General features: G+C 44.2%; 1 protein-coding gene across 2 annotated transcripts in view; it reads right to left on the minus strand.

Moving 5' to 3' along the window:
• FLCN (folliculin) overlaps nt 1-26,068 on the minus strand; it is a 195,032-nt gene that overhangs the window by 20,897 nt on the left and 148,067 nt on the right. For both annotated transcript variants that reach the window (XM_085628926.1, XM_085628927.1), the window contains exon 11: nt 2,413-2,518. In XM_085628926.1, coding sequence (XP_085485052.1) covers nt 2,413-2,518 — 106 coding nt within the window. The remainder of the gene's footprint in view (nt 1-2,412; nt 2,519-26,068) is intronic.

A 26,068-nucleotide genomic window follows, 5' to 3' on the forward strand; every position in this document is an offset into this window, starting at 1 on the left:
GAGCTGAGGTCTGGAAAAAGGTCGCCAAAACTCTACAGGTATGTGGTACAATAAAATTGCCCTTGATGAAAATACTTCAGACAGACACCGAGCTATGAGTGACCTAAAAGTCGATAGCTATAACTAGCAAACATGAACATGGTTTACACAGGCTCTTGCTCCTTTCTGTGATGTACTAAAGGGACACTCTTTCTTTAGAATGTACGACGTTACATCGCATACATTCACAACGCGGTATTTTACATCGTGTTGGTTACAACGACTTGCGCTGGAGGGTGCTGGACTTAGGAATACTATGATTTACTATTCCAACTCCAGTCTATGTACAGTGGGGAAGGTGTTGTAACAGTAAATCATACTATTCCTTAGGTTAGAGCGCCATCCAGCGCAAGTCGTTGTAACGACTTGCGTTGTAATGACCGCAATGTAAAGGCATTGCGATGCAATGCCCGCGCTGTAATGGATGTCTCCCCTTTCTTTAGCCACTATACTACTTTCCAGACAGTCCTTACTGCTTGGCTTCTGGTTTGACAACTCATAAGAGGTAATAAAGATTGGAAATTTTCCCTTTTCCAATCCTTCATCCACCACCACGATTCCCTATAGTGTTTTCCACCTCCACGACAACTAGTCCAACGTATTTCAAACATTTGTTTTTTTCTTCTCTCTGGGCTCTCATTTCCTTTGGTAGATCTATTTTAATTTTCAAAGGATTTTTCATTGCTTCCTACCCCTCCCCTACCACACTAACAAAGGGTCTGCACAGATTTGGCCTTGGATTGATCATTGGGGTACTTTCTGTTCATTCTGTCCCCAGAGGGTCAATTGCATTTACCAACACACTCTGTTTTCTGCCATTAGGCAACCCCCAGCACAGTTTAACACTCTATGAAATATTCTCACAGACTTACAGGAACGTATTGTAAGCATATTATATTTTCACACTAATTGTCTTCTTGTCCCAGTTGCATGCAGAGTCCTCTTTTTGACCAATATAGTGGCACCATATTGTGAAATTAAAGGAAACTCTATAAAATGCAGGCAGGAGCATGAACCACTTATATGAAATTTGAAAAATCATAATTGTTCTGTTTATTTTTCAAGAATTGGGAAGTTGCAGGTCTGGAGTCATTAAGCTGACCTAATCCATAATTCGATTAAGGATAAATCTTTGATACTTGACCTAAGTGAATGAACTTTGCCCCTCCATGAAAATAATATTAAGTATGTAGCAAAAATAGTATAAGCACAAGTGAGTTCAGATGTTCTTGGTCACCATCACTAAGCGTAAATGTCATCGGATACAAGATAAACAAGGTAACAGGTGAAGCAGGTATCTTTGGATACAAGACAAGCGAGGTAACTCGTGAAACACCTGTCAGATGTTTTGAAAGTCATTTGGGAGAAATCTACCAACTGCGGATTTGAAAGACTACTGTGAGACATGATGCTAACTGTGGAGATTACAACATCACGCCTAGTCTGAAAACAATGAATGGAACCATTATGATTATAAGAATATCATTTTTATGATTATGATTCAATTATTATTATATTAAAGCAATGTACTGACATTTGTGGAACTTATGAAAATGTACGAGTTGTACCTCAAATTTTAATTTCATTTGTGAAATTAATGCATCAGAAGAGTAACCGAGGTTGATGGTACATATTGGTAGGTGCATTTCCTCTATACCCTACAAGTAACAAAGTTCTTCGAAATATGATTAACACTGAAGTCTTTTTAGGACCTCTTTTTAGGAGAATGTGTGCTTCTAAAAGATGACACTATCTTTTTTATTTTACTTCTGTAAATTTGCTTGTGGCATAAAAAATTAAGGTTAAGTTCTCAGACTGCCCTTATAGTTATCCTATGGAATGAATAAATACCAGGGCAAACAAATAATCAGTTTCATTCAGCCTGGCAGACAGGTCAATAAAGGTCTAATGGAAGTCTTTAATAACAATGTTAATTTATAAACGCGCATGTTTACCCAGAAGGGTATGTTGGTGCTGAATAACCAATTTTTCTCATTCAACTCAATAGTACTAATGTTTACTAATTTTAGAGACCTCGGCAGGATGAAAGTGGTGATATGAACCTGTGACCATGAGATTAAACACAGGACCCTGCAAAGCATGCATTATACTAGTGAACCATCAGGACCATATTTTGTGATTATCACCTTATAGCAAAGAATAAAGATTATGGATAAGCCTTGAAGGTATCTGCAAATCAAAGAAAAGCCACAGATGTGTCATGTTTACTGCAGAGCAGATAAATATCATATGCCTCAATCCCATACTATCCTGAAGAAGGGCTGTGCATAATAGGGTGCATCTCCCACAGGTTGAAACTGTCGCAGTTTTGGAACAAATAAGTCACAAGAATACTATAGAAAAATCTCTTACTTCATCCACTCTTCTTTGAGGCAGACTAGGCACTGATCCACAACCTCCACTGCCAGGTTCTCATTCCTGAGAGCAGCTTCAACTTTATTTAGGATGGTCGGCCCGACTGGAAGACAACACAAAGTAAAGAAAGTAACATGTTAGAAAGGTACTGCAAATGATAAAATAAAATTAACATCATCACCAAGGGTTGAATGGCGCTCTTAACTTACACGTGTGCACAATCTTCTGCCTATTTTGATGAGGTGAAAGATTTACAAAACAGTGATATACTTGATTCTGGTTTGGCACGTTCCATCCTGGAACAACGTATGTGATAACCACCATAGACAAAAAGATAAGCGGTTACAATTTCCCTCAGGTCTGTGTGCAACCCACTTTGTGAAATCCTCCTAGTATTGAGAAGCCCAATCAAGAAACTTAAGTTATAAGTCTGAATTATTTTATATAGAAATAGCATGCTTATCCCACAGCATGCAATTGTTAATAACCAACAGCACACAAAAAGACAAAACATTATGGTTTGAGGACAATCAACTTATGGGAAAATACTCTTCAGAGCAGATTAGCCAATTAAAGTGGCAGCTCGAGTGAACTAAATAGTAGGGTTTAGTGAAAGTGTGGATAGCTTTCCTGATGACAGCCTTACATATCTCTGCTATTGGGACATTCCTTAACTAGGCTGCAGTAATTAACTTTCCTTGAGTAGAATGAGCTCTAGGTGAAGCCAGGAATGGGCTTGTTGTCAATATGATAGCAAAAAGGCAATACACAAGCCTATCCATCTGGTAAAGAATTGTTTGGCTAAAGTCATGACAATTCAGAGAGGACCACAAGTGACAAACAATTGGTTAGTTTATGTGAGACTGGGGTCCTGTCTAGATAAAATCTAGTCTCCTCTGAGATCAAGATAGTGAAGGGACTTCTTCGCAGGAGAAAGGGGAATAATGAAGAAAACCAGAAAATAAATTGTTTGGTTGATGTGAAAGTAGAATACAACTTTCAAAAAGAAAGACAGGCGACTCATTAATACCACTTTTTTGGGCTGAAATATTGTGTAAGGTTCTATTGCAGAAAGAGCCTGAAGCTCGCTAAACCTCTTAGCTGATGTAATAGCTAGTAAAAAAGCTGCCTCCAAATAAGGAGCTATAGTGAAGAAAGGACCAAATTAAGTTCCCATCAGGGAAGAAACCACCTGTCTCAGAGGAAATATCGTTTTATGACCTTCCAAAATGTCTCATCACAGGAATTATGAAGATGGATCTTTGTGCAGGCCCGCCATTTCTGTGAGCTGTCATGGCAGACAAGAGAACATGTATAAAAGCAAACTGAAAGTGTGACTTTGGCAAGTGAAGAAGGTTAGAAATGGCTACATCCTTGGGGCGTGGCTTGGACGGCAAGGCTGATGGCTGCCTGATGCGACTGCTCTGCTACAAAGGAGAAAACGAAGCCTAATAACTCAGCGAGAAGGAGATAAAACAGACGACACATCGGAGATCGGAACATCGGAAGGTCGCAAGCTGACGGAGGGATCCCCTCGATCGGTCCCCGAAGCCGGGAAATGGAAGACATTTCAAGAGCAAAGGCGGGCACAGGGAGAAAGATCGAGGCAAAATGGCGGCGCCACGATCAGCAATGAACCGAAACTGAACACCGGCAGAATCAGAGACGTGACACAAGTTGCAAGCCTCACATGCCAGTTAGTACCGCAGCGATAATCCGCCCCCCAACAGCAGTCAAGCAGGCAAAAGTGCGAGCGCACCTCCGGTGGGGGAAGATAGGGGCTGGCAACTACGTCGACGGAGGTACACTGCTGAGCGTAGAACCCCTGTAGCCTAGCCGCAACCCAGGGACCGTGGAAATACCTTAAAAATCGCACCTGGAGGGGGGACAGAGCGAAAAGACCCTCCGCAGGGTGCAGGAAAATTAACAAAAAACATCTAATAACAGAGGAAGGATTACGAAACGAAACTGAAACTAAGGGTGCCAAAGGGGACAAAATGGCGACGATGCACGCATAGCCCATTTAAGAAGAGGGGAAATCGAATCTGAATGCAATCAAACAGCAGAGCTCCCAAAATGGCGGCCGCAAGTTTTTTTGAGTCCAGCAAGGCAAACCTAGAGGTGAATACAGAGGTGTGGCCACAGGAAAAGTAGCGCTTAGTAGCGAGAGGAAAGTGCTGTGAGTGAAGCGCTGTGGGGGCTGTGAAACAATCGGAGGAGGCAGAGGCAAGCGCGTCCCAAAGCAGACATCAGCGCGAATATCGGCGCGGATATCAGCGGCCTGAAGAGACGTGTTGCGGCCCCCCCTTCATTAGATCATTTGAATGAAAGACTGGTGGGTTTGCGGCCTACCTCTAGCCGGGTAGAAATGAAGCGGAAAGAAGATGTGGGACACACCAAAGAGAGCGCAATAATCGTTCATTTCAGACGCCACGGAACAGGGGGGGCCTCCCCACAAGGAGAAGGCGCGCTAGCGGGAGGTTTAGTGTAGAGAAGAGGCAAGCCAACCAAAGCCTATCACTGCGCAGGTCTCAAGATTGCGGCATACTACAAGCTGAGGGCCGCGTGCAGCTTTTGGAAGCGCCCAATGAATCGGAGGGGAATCCTCAGTGAGAATAACAGGAGGTAGGGGGGGGGGGACAGGAGCCTCCCCACCAAAACAGTAGCACAACCAAACGTGAAAAAACCCATCCCAGCTTAGAGACGCAGGGAAGACCCCACCAATACTCATTGGCTCGGTGACACCTGAAATGTTACGAAGCCACACAGGCACACAGCTTCGGTCTACCCGCGGAGCACCTTCGGCACAGTGCAAAGCCCTAAGAACAAGGCACAACTAACAGTGCCACATACAGCAGAAGTCAGGCCCACCACACGGCACCAAACTATCTGACGAATATCCTGACAGCAAGCACATCGAAGAAATGAGGCCGGCCATCCAGCACCTCTAATATAACTACAAGCGGGGGCACGAGAGAAGAGCTCTGTTAAAAGGAGGAAGATAAAGATAACAACAGTAAGCCAAGAGAGAGAGAAGATCGGGGAAAAAGAAACCGTGACACGTAAATCCCTCAATCACCCAAACATGGCAGACAGAGAGTCAAGGTTGCATCAACAGCAGCTAAAGAAGAGCAAAGGTGAACCAACATCATCCGACTCACCAATCAAACAAAAGCCAGACATAAGCAGCACCCTGGAAATGATCCTTATGAAACTGGCGGAAGTTCATGACCTAGCGAAATCCACAAAGCTAACCACAGACACGATCCAACTTGAGATCGCAGCAGTCAGGGCTGACCTGAACTCAGTCAATATCAGACTCACTGCAGCTAAACAAAGGATTAGCAATGCAGAGGACCATAACCACAGCGCAAGCAAGGAGGTAAAAACACTAGCGAGGATCACAGATACACTACAAAAGCAGATAGCGGAGATGGAAGACAGGAACCGCAGAGGGAACATCCGCATACTTGGGATCCCGGAGGGGGCGAAAGACACGGCAGGGTCGTGCTCAGCATTCCTCGAGGACCTGATCCCAAAGCTCACCAACCTAAAATTCACTCGCCAGTTTGAACTAGATAAGGCCTACAGAATTCCTGCTTTCAAATCACCTACACACCAAACAGCTCGGCCTATCATATGCAAACCCCTGAGATCGCAGCACACTGAAGACATTTTTAACTATGCCCAGAAAAACCATCAAATCAACTGGAAAGGCCACAAGATCATCCTCACGCAAGATTATTCAAAACCCACGGTCGACACCAGGAAGGGCTTTCTCGCCCTGCGTCACAGCCTTAGGACTAAAAATATTCAATTCTCGTTTGTGACCCCCAAAAAATTTAAGATAATAGATAAAGGCAAACAGCACTTTTTTACCGACCCCAAAGACCTGGCGAACTTCCTAGATGGAAGCAAAACCACAGGAAATGATGGACGGAGTGTTGAACATTGCAAGCACTCACCCCCAGTCAACTGATCTGGGTTTAATCCATCACCGTTCTTTAGCCCACTCTGCCACCCCAGTTCAGACATGGCCATATGCAAATCAGTCTGACCCAGCGCCTCATGGGAACAGTCTAGCCCGAACTGCCAAGCCATGTCTTCCCTGGACCGGAACCAAGCTTCCTAGGACTGGTTTCCGGCATTTCAGCAGTCTTCAGCCAGGCTTGCTTGAATCCAGTGGCAAAGTGAGCAAGGGACTCACGTCTGAGCATGCCCTGCCAACTTATGGCGAACAAAGCAAAACCAAAGGAAATGATGGACGGAGTGTTGAACATTGCAAGCACTCACCCCCAGTCAACTGATCTGGGTTTAATCCATCACCGTTCTTTAGCCCACTCTGCCACCCCAGTTCAGACATGGCCATATGCAAATCAGTCTGACCCTGTGCCTCATGGGAACAGTCCAGCCCGAACTGCCAAGCCATGTCTTCCCTGGACCGGAAACAAGCTTCCTAGGACCGGTTTCTGGCATTTCAGCCGTCTTCAGCCAGGCTTGCTTGAATCCAGTGGCAAAGTGAGCAAGGGACTCACGTCTGAGCATACCGTGCCAACTTATGGCGAACAAAGCAAAACCAAAGGAAACTTGCCACTGGATTCAAGCAAGCCTGGCTGAAGACGGCTGAAATGCCAGAAACCGGTCCTAGGTAGCTTGTTTCCGGTCATATTGCATATGGCCATGTCTGAACTGGGGTGGCAGAGTGGGCTAAAGAACGGTGATGGATTAAACCCAGATCAGTTGACTGGGGGTGAGTGCTTGCAATGTTCAACACTCCGTCCATCATTTCCTTTGGTTTTGCTTAGTTCGCCATAGGTTGGCAGGGTATGCTCAGACGTGAGTCCCTTGCTCACTTTGCCACTGGATTCAAGCAAGCCTGGCTGAAGACAGCTGAAATGCCAGAAACCGGTCCTAGGTAGCTTGTTTCCGGTCCAGGGAAGACATGGCTTGGCAGTTCGGGCTGGACTGTTCCCATGAGGCACAGGGTCAGACTGATTTGCATATGGCCATGTCTGAACTGGGGTGGCAGAGTGGGCTAAAGAACGGTGATGGATTAAACCCAGATCAGTTGACTGGGGGTGAGTGCTTGCAATGTTCAACACTCCGTCCATCATTTCCTTTGGTTTTGCTTTGAACTTCCTAGATGGACCAGCAACTCCGAACATGGATACCTCACAACCTGGCTCGGCTAAGAGAGGCCCTTCATCGGAACCGACGACCGGGGACCAATTAGCACTAAGTGTGCGTCCTCAATAAGAACCTGTAAAATCCTGTACTCATAACTACCTCATAACTACCTCACAACAACCAGAATCTACCTCAAAAACCTGAAAACATTACCTACTTTAGAACCATATATATCTACCTCAATCCAGATACTGTTAACAACATTTACAATCTTCACTATCGGTCTCAACAAGGACACAACACTGGCTAACGACGATGAGTAGACAACGGAAAGCACCCCGAAAGACAGCAAGTATCCTTTTCTGTGTTGAACGACTAGACTGTACCTTCACCACCAACTTTTGTTGCTTGTGTGTGCATGTGCACCGTAAAGAAAAATGCAGCTTGGAGTTAACATACCACCTACCCGACAACATTACTCCGGGAGGCGGAACGGCGATCCTGTCGTAGCACCACCTGCATACGAGTACCAACGGGGGGGGGGGAGGGAGACGGGGGTGATAGGGTGGGGGCAGAGGCCCGCACTAAGATCTCTCTGTTTTCTGACCTCTATACTTTCCTTTCTTTATTTCACACCTTCATTTTCACCACAAACGTTATTTGACAACTCCTACAGAATACCTCGCAGAGGGGCAATACCCACACAGGGACAATGTGGGGGTGCCAATCCCAGAGAGAGAAACATGGACAGGAAAAGATACACTTGAGTGTTGGGCATATAGTATCGCAATACCACGCTATGGAGTATGGCTCTGAATAATACACACACTCTGTCAACCGACCTAAATAGAGTATCCCTCAATTTTAAGGGTCTGAACCACCCAATTAAACGCCGGAAAATAGTAGACTACCTAGCAAAAACCAAAGGATATATTGTACTTCTACAAGAAACCAAACTATCCATGGAAGATGCCACGTTAGTCAGAGGCAACAGGATTGCGCAAATGGCGTGCTCACCAGCAGACAAAAAGAAGCGAGGGGTCCTGACCCTAATCTCCAAAAGATCAAATATAACAATAGAGTCACGCTCCCACGACAATGAAGGGAGACTTTTCATAATGCACCTGAAGAGGGGGGAGGAGCGGTTCCATGTTGCAAACATATACGGCCCCAACACAGATGACCCGTCCTTCTGGGCAGAGGTGTCAGACACACTAGACACCTTCCCCTAAGACGTACTTACAATAATGGCGGGGGATTTTAACATCCCACTAGACCACATAATAGACAGACAATCCTCCTGTCACTACCAGCCCACCAACTCGCAGGCCTCACTACAGAACATCTGCGCCAAGTTCAACCTCAAAGATGCATGGCGTTTACAGCACCCAGATACTAGAGACTACACTTTCCACTCCAGCTCACACAACTTCTATACCAGAATAGACTACATACTTATCTCGGGATCACACACACACCTAATAGAACACACGGAAATAGCACCAAGACTAGTCTCAGACCATTCTTGCATCAGCCTAAAACTTAGCGGGAGCCACAATGAAGCTGTCTCCAGGAGATGGCGTTTTAACAGTGAAATCCTATCAGACCCAGTGAACAAAAAGAGAATCGAGGACGCCATAACTGAATACCTAAGCCACAATGACAGCCCCGAGACTGACATTAGCACACTTTGGGAGGCCCTAAAAACAACTGTAAGGGGTACAATAATTGGCATCAAATCAAAAATGAACAAGATCACGAACCAGAGACTAATCCAACTAGAACAAGAGATAAAAAGGTTAGAATTAGATCATATAAAGACCATAAAGGACGACACGATTCTAGCGAGGCTAACAGAGCAAATATGAATATAACAAAATCCTAAGCGAGAGAGCAGGTTTGTGGTTCAACAGGACCAGAGCCCTTAATCTATGCGAAGCAAACAGAGCGGGGAAACTCCTCGCTGCCTAACGCAACCAGTTTGCAGTCTCATCCATCACTGACTCAATAAACAATAAAACCCATACAAGACACAAGGATATCCTCAAGGTGTTCCAGGAGTTCTACTCAGAGCTCTATAAGAATGACCAGAACCTCAATCTAGAAGAATGCACAACATACCTGGACAGATTAGGACTACCGAAGCTAAACACGGCAGACACAAACAAGCTAGGTCAGGAAATCAACAAGCTAGGTCAGGAAATGAGCTGCGCGGAAATCGAAAGGGCAGTCAAAACACTGAAAAAAAACAAGGCCCCAGGTCCAGATGGATATACAGCTGATTTCTATAAAACCTTTTTAAAGCAACTAAACCCAACCATGAAAAAGGTCTTTAACCAGGCCGCAACAAAAGGGGCAGTGCCCCAATCCATGACAGAGGCTAACATAATAGTCATCCCGAAGGAAGGCAAAGACCACCAATTACCCAAAAACTACAGGCCCAAATCTCTCATCAATGTGGACTGTAAAATCTACGCCACAATTTTGGCAGTCAGACTAAATACGGTCCTCCCCAAACTAATAAGTAATTCCCAGGTCGGTTTCCTACGCAACCGGATGTCTAGCGATAACACCCGCCTCCTCTGCCATATACTAGAACATGTGGCTGCAAAACCAGAGCCGGCAGTAGCAATAGCACTGGATGCCGAGAAGGCCTTCGATAGGGTTTCCTGGGCCTTCCTAGAGCAATGTATGTGGGCTTTCAACCTGGGTGGCGAATATATGAGGATGGCTATGGCCCTATACCAGGCTCCGACAGCCCGCATCACTGTAAATAGCACACTCTCTGACCCTTTTACACTACAACAAGGGACCAGACAGGGATGCCCATTTTCACCAGCGCTTTTCCTGCTGGCCCTGGAACCCCTCACCCAGGACATAAAGCTAAACACCGACATAAAAGGGGTAGATATCAAGGGAGTCGAAGGTAAACTAGCAGCCTATGCAGACGACATTCTGATAGTAACAGAACAGCCGAAATCCTTAATAAGAGCGCTGCTGGCCACGATAACAGAATACTCAAAGCTATCAGGCTATAAACTAAACAGTGACAAATCTGAATGTAAACCGCTAAACATTCACTGCACTAGGGACAGCTTAGGGGACTCAGGTCTGACCTGGCAAACGGGACACATCAAATACCTGGGGATATACTTTGATAGCGACTTAATTAACACCCTCAGATACAATGAGAAGACACTACTTGACAAAATAAAGAAACTTCTGGACTCCTGGACCCCGAAATTCATAACCTGGTGGGGATGAATAGAGACCATCAAAATGATGATCACTCCAATGATTAATTACCTGTCAAGCATGCTTCCACTGCTTCTCACAGACGATTTCCACTGGAAAATTGATATCGCTCTCACCAAATTCCTATGGCGTAGGAAGAAGGCAAGGATTATCATCAAGAAACTGAGACTAGAAAAAAACCTAGGAGGGGTAAACTTAGCAGACTTTAGGGTGTTCCAAATAACCTCTCTAGCAAAGCAAGGAACGTACTGGGTCTCCCCAGAGACCGAGTATATACCAGTATGGCTGCAGGTAGAGAAAGCCATCCTGAACAACCTGAGCCCCCTGACCCTACTGACGGCCAACTCTTATCCCCACTCATCCAAACCAATCTTTAAAAACACAAAAATCGCACTCCTTAAAGTAGATAAGAAAATGGAGACTAGCATCAAAGGTCCAAAACAGAATCACTGTGGGCGAACAGCAAGATTAGATACAAAGAGAAAAGCCTTAACTTAGACTCATTGATAGCGAAAGGTATTTGCTACCCACACCAACTCGTAAAGGGAGAATACCCTTCTCTGATCTCAAAGCAAGCTACCACCTAAAAGACATCGATCTATATAAGTTCCTTAAAATAAGAGCAGCCCTATCATAGAGGAAACTGGATACCGCCCAATCCTCAATCTTCCAGTATATATCAAACATTAACAAAATAGGTCACCAAGTCTCACACCTCTACAAGCTTTTACGCCCCAAAACCAGCAAAATGAAAGATAAAACAATAGCCTACTGGAATAAAGTCAAACAACCCACTCAATGAACAGGAATGCGCAACTCTGTGGGCCTCGTCCTCGCGCAACAAGATCACCGCAGCTCTAGCACAAACTAAATTTTGGCTGCTCCACAAGGCTTTTTGGACCCCCGCCCGACTGCACAAGCTAAACCTCAGGGACGACCCGCTATGTTGGAACTGTAACAAAGAGAGTGGAGACCAAGCACACCTAGTCTTCCACTGCCCAACACTCAAGGTATTCTGGGGGAAAGTCTTTGATTTCATAAATAATGTGTTTGACTGCAACACAGCGAGGGATTTTGCCTCCCTCACCTCGGCTTTTCTACGCACAAATCTGATATCTGAGCAGGATAAGGACCTAATGGACCTGTTAATATCAGCAGCTGTTAAAATGGTATTAAACAACTGGAAATAAAAGACACAAGCAAAACTAGCTACAAAGGATGGATCAACTGGATCACACACGTCAGAGGAGCAGACAACCTGGCACTACAGTACTCACCATGGAAAGCGTCAACGAGGGATGTGGGAAACCCTGGACGCCTACCTAGACTCTTATGAACCTCCATAAACAATTGACCGGAGCTTTAAACCCTCTGCCAAGTGACCCAACAGGACTGAGCCGTAGCACAGCAAAAGTGAACTCTCAGAAACCTCGAGCACCCCAGTTTTTGTTGTTAAATGTAACACAGCTTGTATAGCTACCGCTAACGTAATGCCAAGCGAATGCAACTGCCTACCGACCTGTCCCTTTCCTATCTTGCTTTTCAACACTAAACTCTCTGCCTTTTCCTCCTTTCTTCTCTTTCTCTCGTAAATATACAAACTGTAGGGGCCAGTTACTTATGTACCACAGTAAGAAATAATTCAGGACCAATCTGGTCTTACCCTACAACAACAATGTTTGTTGAATGTATCTGATTATAATTTTTAATAAAATTTAAAAAAAAAAAGAAGTGGCTACATCCTTATGACAGGATGTGTGGTCATTGTTATTACTTTCAAGGCACCAAACCACAAAGCTTTTCCATTTGAAAACATATAATTTTCTAGTAAACGCTTGCTTTGCTTCTTTGAGGAAGTTCCTAACTTCCTGGAGTGAATTTAGATAGACATATTGCACACTCTCAGAACCTGTGCTGCCAAATTGAAGAATGCCACATTGGGGTGATGTAATTTCCTTTGCAGCCTGAACAGGCTTGGTCTGCACTGCTGATTCCTGTGAGGTCTCATGGACAAGTGTAGAAGAATCAGAGACCCCCAAATGCCTCAGCCACTCCTGGGCAATGAGTGACATTGTGCATTTGAGCGTTTCATCTTCAATAACACTGACGGCATCATTTGGACCGGTAGAAAGGCATAGAGAAATGTGTTGGACCAATTCATCAAAGGGCATTGACACTCAATTCTGGTTGCTAAACTCCGAAGCTAACATTTGACCATTTTAGCGCTTTGGCCGGTGGCAAGCAAATCAATTAGATAATCATGAAATACGTACTGCAAGGCATGTTGTGAAGAACCCATTCATGGTTTTCTAAATAGTATCTGCTTAATAGGTTTGACTGATAGTTTTGAAGGCTGGGCAATTGTGCAGCCTGAAGGCTAAATTCCTTGCCAGAGCCAGTGCCAGGTCATTTTGGCTTCTAGTGATATAACTCTGGATCTGTGGTCGCCATTTTTGTTTAGCACATTGTGGTTGTGTTGTCCGTGTGGATCAGGATGCTGTTCGATAAGGAGGGTAGAAAGGTCTTTAGAACCATATGGATCGCCTTCATTGCCAGAAAATTGATGTAAAAGAGTTGTTGTTTTCCGACCACAAGCCCTACACTGGCAGATTTATTTATTTATTTAGTTTTATGTCGCGTAAACCATACTCAGGGTATCAGTGCGCTTTACATATGCAACAAGTCAACAACAAATACAAAAGAATATAGAAACATTGAACCAAGCATGGGCAGAGAATAAATTACAGTACAAATGGGTTGAGATGAACAGTCTGGGCATCATGATAAACTCTGATCCAAGGTAAGAGACAGATTCTGACCGATGTAGGGGAGTCATATCTGGAAATGAGCATACTGATGAAATTAAACTGACATGGAAGTACAGGGGAGATACCCAGGAGGGAACTAAGTTTTGTATAAACAAGCTGGGGGCGAGGGAGTTGTATAAATAGTCTATATTTTCAGGAATCAGTACTTTCTGCAGTTTCTGTTGAGAAAGGGATTGTGATCACAGACAGCTGGTGTTTGAACATACAGGTTTTGAGCTTATTCTTGAACAGCTTCTAGTAGGAGGTAACCGTTCGAATCTCTGGGGGAATGGAATTCCATAATATAGGTGCATTCACTGAAAGGGATTCTTTCATTGTCTCGGATGTTCTCATCCACGGAATTTCAGGTAGGAGGGTAGGTATGCTCCTTAGAGGGCAGCTGGGGAAACCTTTATGTAGACCTCTGTGACTGATGTAGACCAATTTCAAGTTGGATCTAGCCATGGTAGGAAGTCAGTTATAGCGAGTAGGGTGGATTTGAGAAGGTCAGATTTTCTGGTGACCGCGACCAGTCTTGCGGCACAATGCAGGGTTGTTTTGATAAGTGCAAGGGTTTCTAGGTAATGCTACAAGAACTGACTTGCTGTAGCCCTGGCTGGAAAAAATGAGGGCCTGTGTGGTTTGTCTGAAATCCTGTGTTGGTATGCATTGTTTATTTCCTTTTAACACTTTGTGCTGATCTTGCAGATGGGCTCTCTGATCCATCAAAGATGCAACTGTGACTATTTGATACAGCTTAGCTAGGAGAAATTATCTCAACTTCTCTTCCTGTGTTACATGTCAAAGATGTCAACCCCAGTCATGAAGCACATCTGAGGAACAGATTAAGGCAAATTTAGGTGATCGACAGGTCCACAGATTCAATAGAAGCGCTGATCACTTGATTGGCCACAAGTAGTCCCTCTTGCACGCCTTCCATGAAATATTGTCTCCATTCTCTCTGGAGCTTGTGTGGGAAAGCAGCCTGTGATGCCCATATTTCTCTGTTAGATCACTCTAGTAGGGCTGCGGCGCTAGCTGTCTTGAATATGGTTGCAGCCGATCCACCAACTTTACCGCCGGATGCATGAATATGTTTGCTCTCCTTGTTAGGAGGCATCAAGGTCTCTGAGGCTGATGCATGTTTCTTCTTGACCACTGCAGCAAAGTGGATCATTCTGTGATGTGGTTGTGAGATCTCACTATGTAATAATGTCACACTCTTTTTCAGTTCCAGTTAGGGTTTCTTTTTATAAAACCCTTAGCTCAGTCCTGGGTAGCTGTGGCACAGAGCAGTCAGGCTTAATCAAATGAAACAAATGTAAAGAATTTAGACGTACCAGAAGAGTTCATAAGTAAGAAACACAACACAATAAATACTCAACGTTAATTGATTTATAAAAATTAGAGTAGATTTCTATCTTAAAATTGACACCAAATCAACAAAAATTGATACAGGGAAACCGAAGAAATGACTTTTCAAAGGTAAGTAACTTCTTTCTGTAAAGATAAAACAAATCTTTGTAATCAGTTGAGCAGTTCCTAGCCAACTGACTAGTGCAGCTATTTCTCTAAACCTGGAAGGACCACAATAGGGTGAAGGCCAGTCACAAGGACGACTCAGGTCTTGGAACAGTTACCTGTCACTTTCAGCAGTCCTAGAGGCCTCAGTGTATTTTATTTTACCTTTAACGTGGTCCAGACAACAAGTGGTCATGATGCTGGGGATGCAGGATGCTGACGATTCTGAAGATACTCAAGGGACAGAAGTGATGCTGTGAGTTTTCCCTGGGGCCACCCTGTTGTCCACAAACTTCCTGTGTCTTCTACAGCCTCGAGGCTCCTTCTGCCATGGTGCACTTGAAGAGTCCAGTGCAAGGCCAGTCGCCACAGGTCAACTGGTCTCGTGGTTACAACAGGCTCACCGTTGCTTACACTTAGCAGTTCTTTTCTTTCTCTGGATCAGGGTCCACTTAGATGTAGGTTACGTGTCCCAAGCTCTTAGGGACACCTTGAGAAGGTCAGGACTTGGTCACCCGGCAGGCCTTTTGGCATTCAGCTGCGGGTAGGCATTCTTGGGCAACTGGGCACTCAGGAAGTGCAGGGTTCCTTTGGTTTTGGTGGACCTGATGCTTAATAAAAGGCTAATCGAACTAGCTTGTAGAGTCACTTCTTCTGTACTGGCATAAGTGTATCTCTTTTCCAAGAGCGTGCACAGCAGGGACAATACTCTTTGTGGGTTCATGGGTACAGCCTCTCTATGCACAGTCCAGGAAGCAGCACTTCTTCTGTCTTTCCAGCCCAGTAGTGATCTGTGGATTGTGGAGCTCTACAGTGACACGTTTACGCCATCATCTCCTGTGGGAGGGTAGGACTCACTAGCCAATAAGGCCCACGAGGCAATCCTTTCCACTTTACAGCACTTCCTAGGAGTTTGGTCACCAAACAATTCCAGGATACTCCTCTCTACCCAAATCCAAAATGGCTCAAGCCTTTTTCCCCTGTGAAGAGTCCTGTGCACAACCCTGGGGTGTACCCAGCGTAATGGGCCACTACTCCTGTAAAACCTATTCTACAATGGGTTTATCCCTCTGGAGGAGATGCCAGCTTGTCATCCTACACAAAGGAGCGGGGCAGGCGAAGGTGTGATCGCTATTTGCTTCACTGAGGTGGCAGCCTCTTTATAGCTCTGCTATCTGTGGTAATTGCCCGTTGGTCATCCTACTGGAAGAGGTCACACCTCCTTTCACCAGCAATTCTCTTTTTTCCATGTTCCTGGGAGTACTTCACACTTCCTAGCAGGGGGGCAGCATGATGCTTTGTGGGAAACAGTCGGAATACCGCTGTCTTAACCATGCGTGTTCCGACTACGCAAGCTCAATCACGCTTGCCTTAACCACGCATATGTGTGGTTAAGGCAGTGCGCGGTCTAGGGATCGAAGCAGAAAGACCTCGCCAGGAAGAGAGCCGAGGTGAGGTAAATGGGGCTGGGCTGGGTAGAATTCTGTGCTGGGGTAGTTGTCTGGGGGGAGGTCGGGGTAGTTTTCTGGGCTGGGGGTAGTCTTCTAGGCTGGGGGGTCGGGCAGTTTTCTGGGCTGGGGGGGTCGGTAGTAGTTGTCTGGGCTGGGGGTCGGGTATAGTTATCTGGGCTGGGGGGTTGAGGGTCGTTTTCTGGGCGGGGGTTCAGTGCTAGTTTTAAGGGCTGGGGGTCAGAAATGGTTTTCAGGGCTGAGGCAGGGTCGGGGGTAGTTTTCAGGGCTGGGGGGGTCTGGGTAGTTTTCAGGGATGGGGGAGGGTCGTAGTAGTTTTCAGGGCTGGGGAGGGTCGGGTAGGTTTTTAATTAGGGGTTAGGGTATTAGGCCTAAGGGCAGTGGAAGGGGTTGGGGGTAGGTTTAGGGACAGACCGGGTGGTGGGAGGGGGTCAGAATAGTGTTTGTTATGGGACAGGGCTTTAGGCCTCAGGGGAATGGGTAGTTGGGGTCGTTTTTAGGGCTTAGGTGAAGGCGGGTGGTTTTTATGGTGGGGGGTCAGGCAGTTTTTTTAAATGGGGTTTTAGGCCTAAGGGCAGTGGAAAGGGATGTGGCAGTTTTAGGCACAGCACAAGGGGGTTGAGGTAGTGGTTAGGGACAATGTGAGGGTTGTGAGCGGGTCGGGGTATCTGGACCTCAGGCCTCAATTTGTAGTTTAGGGTGGGGGAAGGGGGTCACAACCTTGGCCATGCATAATCCTTTACCAGGAAATTACATGGTAAAGGCATGCATGGTAAAGACAAATTTGTGAATTAGGCTGTGTGGTAGAGGAATGCGTGGGTTAGCGATGCGTGCCTCCATCACACAACCTGCCTTGGGTGATAACTGCTGCATACAGAAAGGAAAGGCTGCTAGAGGTTTGGCCAACAAAGTGTTGACTTTCTAAAGTCACCTTTTTATTAAAAGTCAGCTTAAATACAATCTCAGCAATCAATCTGCTTTAATATAACAATTAATCTGATACCTTTGAGTAATATCTTAGGTGGTCCCAAATGGAAGTGGTGGCTAGTGAAATTCCATGTTAGCTAATGGGACCACCAACCGTGCTACAGTAAAAATAGCCATTTTGTGTTTTCACTGTCAAGACATGTTAAACACAAAAGGAACATGCATCTCTTTTAACATTAAGCACTCTGCTTGGTGGGCTACCAAGGCCTTTCATAAGGGTGGCTTATCAATATTAAAAAGATACGAATTGACCAGGCAAAAAGGTTCATATTACAATGTCGAGCTGGCAATTGTAAAGCAGTGGCAGCCGTAGAGTCAAATTTTCATCTTGTCACTGCACAATTAAATTCTACAGTCAACTAGTGGCATTTAACTTACTAGCCCTGGGTACCTTCTGTACCATGTACTAGAGACTATAAGGTAAATTAAATAGGCCAATCAGGTATTTCCCAATTGTGCACATACTTTGGGGGTCAGAGCACTTGCACTTGAGCCCTGATGGTAGGGACCAGTGCTCTACAGAGTTATTTAAAAAAACAGCAGCGTCAGTCCAAAAATCTAAGGGTAGGGTGATCATGCAAAAAGAGGCTCTTTTCTATTACCATAATCTCTATGAGAGCACACCGCTTAAGATCCTAATGTAAGTCTAGCGTAACCAGATTATAAGGGTCTGTACATCTTCAGTAGCCTTGGGGCCAACATCTTCATTGTGGCTAGGAAGAGAAATGTCTCTTCTGCAAGTTCTGCAAAATCAGGGACTAAAGGCATGAGAGGCCTTGGAGCAGAAACAGACTGTAACAACTTCATGATAACTGAGACTGTGGACTGAGGCACTCAGCCTGTGTTTTGAGTTTCACTGCTTCCCTTAAAAGCAAGTGATGAAGCGTGGTGATGTCGTCCATCAGTGTTTATCTTGATGGTGAACAGGGCGATGATGTAGACATACAAGACAAGTGGGAAGAATAATGTCTGGAAGGAGGAATTGATGGATATCTCCTCTTATGCCTTCTCATTAATGCTGCCTGAGGAGAGGTAGCACAATTCAGGGCTGCAGCTGGGGTTGATGGATGCTGTAGAACCAGAGTCCTCTTGTTTATGGTTGAAATAGAAGTGTCCCTAGGAATCCCTATTGGTTTAGGCGGAAGATCCAAGGGTGCAAGCAGGACCTATAGAGGATCTTCTGTTGGAATTACCTATATAAGCGGACTTCATGGTAACAATGACATCCACAGTGAACCAGAAAAAGAAAGGTGTCCAGAAAAATAGCTGGAAAAAAAAGAAAGTCAAAGTTGCCTCAAAGTCAATCTTTTTGATGGAATGTACCTCAACATCGATCTTAAGATGGGTTGCAATGAGTGCCTGCACACTGAATGTTTTGACGTTGTAAGGCTTGATTTTGAATGGACATACCGCGAGAGCTGTGACTTTTTTAGCGATTGCTTCGAAGTTAATCAGATTGGAACCTTGGTGGAACACTTTTGCAGTGGATGATGTCCCCTCTGCGTCGAAGTCGCATCTGCAGTTGAGCTGGCCTTCTATGGTGTGGAGCTACACTTCGACGTTGAGACATGTTGACTTGTGACCTCAGGAGTGTTGGAAGGGTCTAGAGTGAGGATGATGGTGGTGATGCCACTTCTCCCTTTGGGGGATGCTAAGCAGACCACAAAAAGTGTGGGTCAGAGACTTCTTTTTTCCACTTGAAATGAAAGCATTTGAGGTGAAACATTTCTTCAAAGACAACAAAATAATGAAGGGAAAAGCTTCAAATGTTTTGAACACATTGAATTAAGTGAGTTTAAGCTCAGACTTGAGGAGAATAACCTCAAAATAAAAGATTGAAGAAACTCTGAAGCCTTCAGAGATCCACTCCTCCAGTGTGAGGCCAACTGCTAGTACAATGCATGCTGGGAGCTGGGGTATGTTGGCCCATTAAAGGATCCATTCGTGTTTTCAATCTGCATGCAGTTTTAATCCGATAGGTCCTTTTTTCTTCAGGGTTCTCTATTTCAATCAGGGGTTTGGCAAGGTTAAATCTTTAGCATAGTTTTGATAGATACTGTAAAGTTGTCTTTTGTAATGTATAAAAGTGGTCATTATTAGACGGAAAAATCCAGAAAATTTTGGCTTATTTGTTCTATGGAGGTTGGACCTGTACTTTGGAAAATGGCAGGTATTTACTTGTAATTCAAGGTACGAAACATTTGTATTTTATTTAAAAAAAAAGTGTTTCAGGCTTCCGCACGCAGATTGGAATATTCTACATTTACGACTATCAGTGACAATCTTACGAAGCAATACTTGAAGATTTTTAGGTTAAAAAATGTACTAATTTGTAACACTCATACTCTTACATCCTGGCTTTTTCCCTGTTCTCAATCTTTTGAGTACGGGCTGAAGGACTGGAACTGCTTTTACAGCTGTTAATACACAGCTTTCTGCAATGGTACTGTCCATGTATGCATTCATCTGCCACAGGAAGCATACCCCATCCATGAAACATTTGGTGTCCTCGCCCATTCCTTTTTTTCCCACTAAACAGTGTCAGTTCAAACGTGCTTCGCTCAACCTCTTCAGATTCCTGAATTAGGAACTTACCCCCTTGCCGTGGACCTTTTTTGCCTGCTGTTTTTTGTCTATTGTCTTTTTTCTCCATCCTCTTCTTCCTTCATCTCAGTAGCTTATGTCACAGTGCTCCAACTTTGAGCCATGTGCACAGTACCACCAGTAGACTGTAGCAGCTGACCTACATAACTTCTGCATCTCATGTTTGGGGATCAGTCATGCCTGTGCTTCCTGTGCTACGATATGAGGTTTCTCTGAAACTGCATGGCTTGCATGCAGGATAAGGCTGAACTGGTTCCTCAGGAGATGATGGATGTCATCACTATGAAGAAGAGTGATGAAACAACCACAGGATATTTGTCTCCAGGTGTGGTATTGGGCACCTTTTCGGTCAGTGCAGTAGGAAACTATTCTCACCCATATGCAGTTCACTAGCCTAATGAGTGAGGCAAGACCCCCCCCCCCACACTCGCTATCAAACACCTTGCTCTGACAAGACCCTGCTTTCACAGTCAACAAAGGCTTGAGAAGTCCCTAGAAGCGGACAACCCTTATGCGACCTCTCCATCTTATGCTCAAGAGATTACTTTTCACAGCTGATTGGAGCTCAGCTCCTAATCTGGGTATAGAGGTTCCTCTTCACTTCATTCCTGCACTGAAAAGTTTAATCAGCCTCTCCTACTGGGTGCGGTGCTTCAGGCATATTATACAGAGTGTTTCAGTCAGTTTCCTTGGGTGCTGTACAGGAGGCTGAGTTTCAATTTAGTCCAGTGATTCTGAAGACAGACAATTCAAACCCAGCACATCATGTCAGCAGTCTCTACTGCAGTCCCAGACCACTCTCATTCCCAGTTGATCTCTCCCACTGGTTTTCCCCATTTGGAGGCACTGGGCTCCAGCTCAAACTTATCTGACCCATGTAACCGGAAGCAGCTGAATCATAAGTTGTGAATCCCCTACCAGCTACCACTAATATATTTTTCCTCCATGCTGTCCTTGATCTTCAGCTCAGACGTCTCGTGGATGCACTGAGGGTAAAGTTAAAGACTACGAAGAATTCCCCTTCCCCAAAGCTCAAAATCCCAGTCTAGATCCCATTCACTAAGGAAGGAGCTCCCATCATCACCAGTGTAGATTCCACAATCTCTAGTTCAGCTCAGACAACTCCAGACCACCATTTGAGGCAGTAGTAGGGCATAGGACAACAGTCCCCCATCCCAACAAGAGGGAAACTGTAAATACATGAGAGAACCATTTGTCAATGTCACATTCATTACCTTCAAGAGGGCCAGATGGTGTCTGGGGTCATCCAGATTCAAACTGTATACTATAACAAACTAGGACATTTAGAACTCATTTCCAGGGAGCCATTTAATTTCTAATGTTTTTATTACTATGCTGAACTTGTTGACGATAAGCATCACGGTTTCCAAGGAATAACGCAATTAACAAATATGACGGTTAGGGAAAAGTGAGCAGCGTACTATGAAGCAGATATATTGGATAGGGAATAGACTAAGGCATGCTCACGTGATGAAACATTTTAGAAATACCAGGTGCAAACTAGTCCAATTTAACATACTACATCATACCTACACACAGTGCTGAATTAAAGTGACTTCAGAAAAATCAGAACCTGTCCTCAGTTCAACAAACCCTACGCTATGTTTCTCCACATAATTGGGAAACGTCCTAAGACTGCTGCACTTCCAAAGCAAATGTCTGACTAGTTTTCCAGCACTATAGGACCCTTATATGGCTGATTTCTACCTCTTGCCTACTGAATAACATCCCTTTCACTAAAAGGAATAAAAGAAAAAAAAGGCAGAGCTGCCTACCCTGGTTTTAGCCGAGGAAAAATTGCTAATTATTTAGTGACCATTACAGAATGACTGCTTGAGAGATTTAGATAAATTGACACCTGCAGAAGAGCTGTCCAAAATCTTGTTAGGCTGAATGACAAGATTGAGGAGAAATACGTAGACTGGAGGAACTTCCCGCAGACTGCTTTATACCCTCCAGAAGAATTTCTTCTCAGTCAGTCAGTCAGTCAGTCAGTCAGTCAAACCACTTTATTCGATTATTTAAAGTAATAAAAGTAAAATACACATTATATAATTAACACAATCGAATCAAATATAAAACATAATGGGCGAAGACAAAAAAAACAGCAATTATTAAATAGATATTTCATTAAGGTTAAAAGCAATCAGGAAGGTTTTAAATTCAATCGATGTAAAAAATTAATAATTTCAAACAGGATTTATCAAAAAGAATCTTCTTTTTTGAAGTTGTACAGCTGCAATCAGAAAGTTAGCAATATTAAAAATATCCCAGGTATTGCTAAGCATTTGCAAATAGAGGAGAGCAGCCTGACCTGTAAAAAACCCTTGCCCCTCAGGAGAGGAACTAAAAACCTCCTTCGAATTTCTGTATAAAAATCGCAAAACATCATAGAGTGCAATGTATCCTGGGGAGAAAAGTTATCACACAGACATGGACCTAAATTCTCTGGTTTACTCCACCCCGAGATGTTACCCAAGGAAAAATAAATTAAATTCAAACGGAATCTAGTCAAAAGCCAACGATGGAAGGGCTTAGTCACTAGTCTCAAATAAGGCTCAATTGACGGAGAGGATATTATCAGATAGTGGGCCCTGACAAGGGTTTTCTGTAGCTTCCGCTCCTCACTTTCCATCATCAATATATTAAAGAATTTTGATTTAGTTCATTTCACATCTTCCTTTCTAATGCCTTCAGGAAGATAAAAAAGATCAGGGCGACCTAATTTAAAAAAACATATGCTTAACATAAGCCAACCAAGGGATGCAACTGGCTTTATCCAGACAAACACAATCCCGCAGGATCCGATGGTTCAGAGTTAAGTCTGGATTAAGCCAGGTTTTGAGCCAATAGACCAACGGGGCAATTCTCATTAAATCGGATACATAACCCATTCCAAATTCCTGATGAATGGCAAAAGTAGGGGTATGTTGAGGGAAGGACAAGAGGGTTCTTAAGAATCTATTTTCCACCTTCTGTACCCCATCCTGCTGTTTATAGCCCCAGATCATTGAGCCATATGTGGCGATAGCCAAACATTTAGATCTATAGATACGGAGCATGGCTTCAAATGGTCTGGCACCCAGACATTGAGCAAACCCTAATAGGGCTGTCGTTGACCTGACTACAGCATTTCTTTTTGTCTTCTGTTGGGGTACCCAAGAACCTCTCATCGAATAGCACCCGAAAATAAGTAAAAGAGGGCACCCTAGATACCTCTGCTCCATTACAGAAGAAAGATTTAATTTTCCTATTTCTTTTACCCATTATCATAACATGGGATTTCTTGATATTTACTAACACATCCAGGGATTTCATAAAATCACCAAAGGCGTTCAAAAGCCTCTGGAGGCCTATAGCAGTACGCGCTAATAGAACTGCATCGTCCACGTATAGGAGGACCGGGATGGTCAATTCTCCTACACGCGGGATATCCAAACATGCCTCTGCGAGGGATTTATCTAAAGCGTTGATAAAAAGGGTAAAAAGAAGTGGGGCCAAAATACATTCCTGTCGGACACCCCTACCTGATTTAAAATACCTTGTACATTTGCCATTCTGCGTGACCCTGACTGTTGCAGAAAGATCCCTATGCAGATCTGCCACAAAATGAACTAGAGAAGGATCAATGCCCATGTCTAGCAAAATAATCCACAGGTTCGACCTGTTAACCAGGTCGAACGCTGATGTGAGGTCCATAAAACCCATACATAAAGAACCTTCTTTAGCTATTGTGTATTTGCTTATTATGAGATGTAGATTCAGACACTGATCCATGGTACTTCTGCCCTGTCTAAATCCATATTGAAGGTTAGAGAGGACCTCATTGTCATTTACCCAGTCAATGATTTTAGCCAAAATAACTTTACCCAATATTTTAACGGCAGAATCAATCAAGGATATGGGTCTATAACAACGAGGATCCCCTCTCTGACCCTTTTTAAAAACTGGGATGATTGTTGAAAGGGCCCAGGATTCAGGAAACCCCTGAACTCCCGAGGCATTAAAGACATTAGTTAATATCTTTGCCCAGAATTTAGGGTCACATTTGTACAGATCTGCCGGGACACAATCACGGCCATGTGCTTTATTATTAGAGATCTCTACGATTGCCTTTTCCACATCCGCCTCCTCAAATATCGGCGGGAGCAAAGCCCAGCAAGTTACTAAACTCAAGGGAGGGTCCACATCCACAATGAGCCCATAAATTGCCTCAAAATGCGAGAGCCACTGCTCCTCTGTGATATTGCTCTCCATAGGATCATTCTCTACACCGGAAAAAAAAGGTGTGTTAACAATGGCCCAGAATCTCGTACTATCCTTTATAACTTCTACTGATGAAAGTGCATTCCTAGCTTCTTCTTTAATTTCCTGTTTACGTAAATAAACCGCCAGCTTGTACGATTTCCTCAGGCTAACTATACGTTCCCTATCTCTAGGAGTATTTTTCAAAGCTTGCAGTAGATTTTGATGGGCCCGTGAACAATTACTGTCGAACCACCTTTCACCCAACTGATGTCTTGGTTTAGCTTTAACAGTCTAATCAGAAGCTATCTGTCCACAGATTCCTTCGAAGGCTTTCACAATCTCCGCCTTTGAGGAAGTATGATCCACACATTTTACAATGTTATCTTTTGCCTTATCACAAAGGTCAGCAAGGAAAGAGCCAGGAATATCTTTGGACCATTTTAGCCTCCTCCCCTGATCACTTGGTACCACAGAGCTAAAACTCCTACCTTTCCTGCTATTCCCATAAGGCCACATTCTTTTTCTACCACTAAGATAACAGGATTATGATCCCTAAAAGGGGACAGGCTAGCATTATAAGATACTACCTTAGCTAATAACGGAGTTGACAAAAAAATGTAGTCAATAATAGTGTCCCTTTCCTTAGCGTTAAACGTGGGAACCCTGTCAGTTCGATCATTAAATCCAGGTTCAAAGAGGTTAGCTCCAGCCAGGAGATCATGTCAAGGTGAGACAATGGTAGGAATCTATTTGTTACAACTAAATCTCCACTTCTGTGACCTGGCATTGGAGATTGTAATTGAGGGTCTATTTCTTCACGCCAAAGAGGCCACTCTAAACAGGGCTCAGACAACCTATTTCGAGTGGAGCAAACAGTCTGATAAGACCTCTTACGATCTGCCCCAGCAAAAAATTAGCATTCGTGTTTAATCGTCTTGCTGGGGGGTAGAAAAAGCCCAGGGGCAGGGCCCTAATGCCTCCCTTCGCTAACTCAGAGTCATCCCAAAAAAGCCTGTCAACTACGTCACATCTGTTAAAGTTGACAAGAATACAGTCACCATCAATATATTTGTGGCAGTTACCAATCCATCCTACACGCCTAACCATTATTATATTAGATGAGATGTCGGCATTACCACAACAGTGTTGATCACACCAGCTTTTAGTTTTCCATAATAGTGCCTGAGTGGATTCACTACCCTGAATATCAAGAGGGGGGACTCCTACAAGAACAGCCACCAGAGGGGTAGCTTATGGGGGGAGATGAAGTCTACACAAGTTAGGGTTTGGGCGACTCCCCTGCGTAACAAAGGGCCCATCAATGTCATCAGACATACAATTGGGTGAAAGATCTAAGGGGTTCTGATCAAACAAGGGGGTTAACCCTCCCTCTACCTGTAGCCTCTTAACAGGCGCAGAACCAGCCAGATGACCAAAATTTGGCTTAGCCTGCGTCTGTAGTAAAGTTGACTAACGGGGTGAGGGTCTCCCTCTTGGGACACAATCTCCTGGTGGGACTCGGGTATTAAAATAGGACCAACTGAGCAATGCAAAGTTCTTAGATCCCTAATATAGGAATCAATTTGTTCACATTTCTTTAAGATACCGGCAACA

Source organism: Triturus cristatus, chromosome 10 (genome assembly GCF_964204655.1).
Source record: "Triturus cristatus chromosome 10, aTriCri1.1, whole genome shotgun sequence".
In the NCBI taxonomy this organism is placed as follows: Eukaryota; Metazoa; Chordata; class Amphibia; order Caudata; family Salamandridae; genus Triturus; species Triturus cristatus.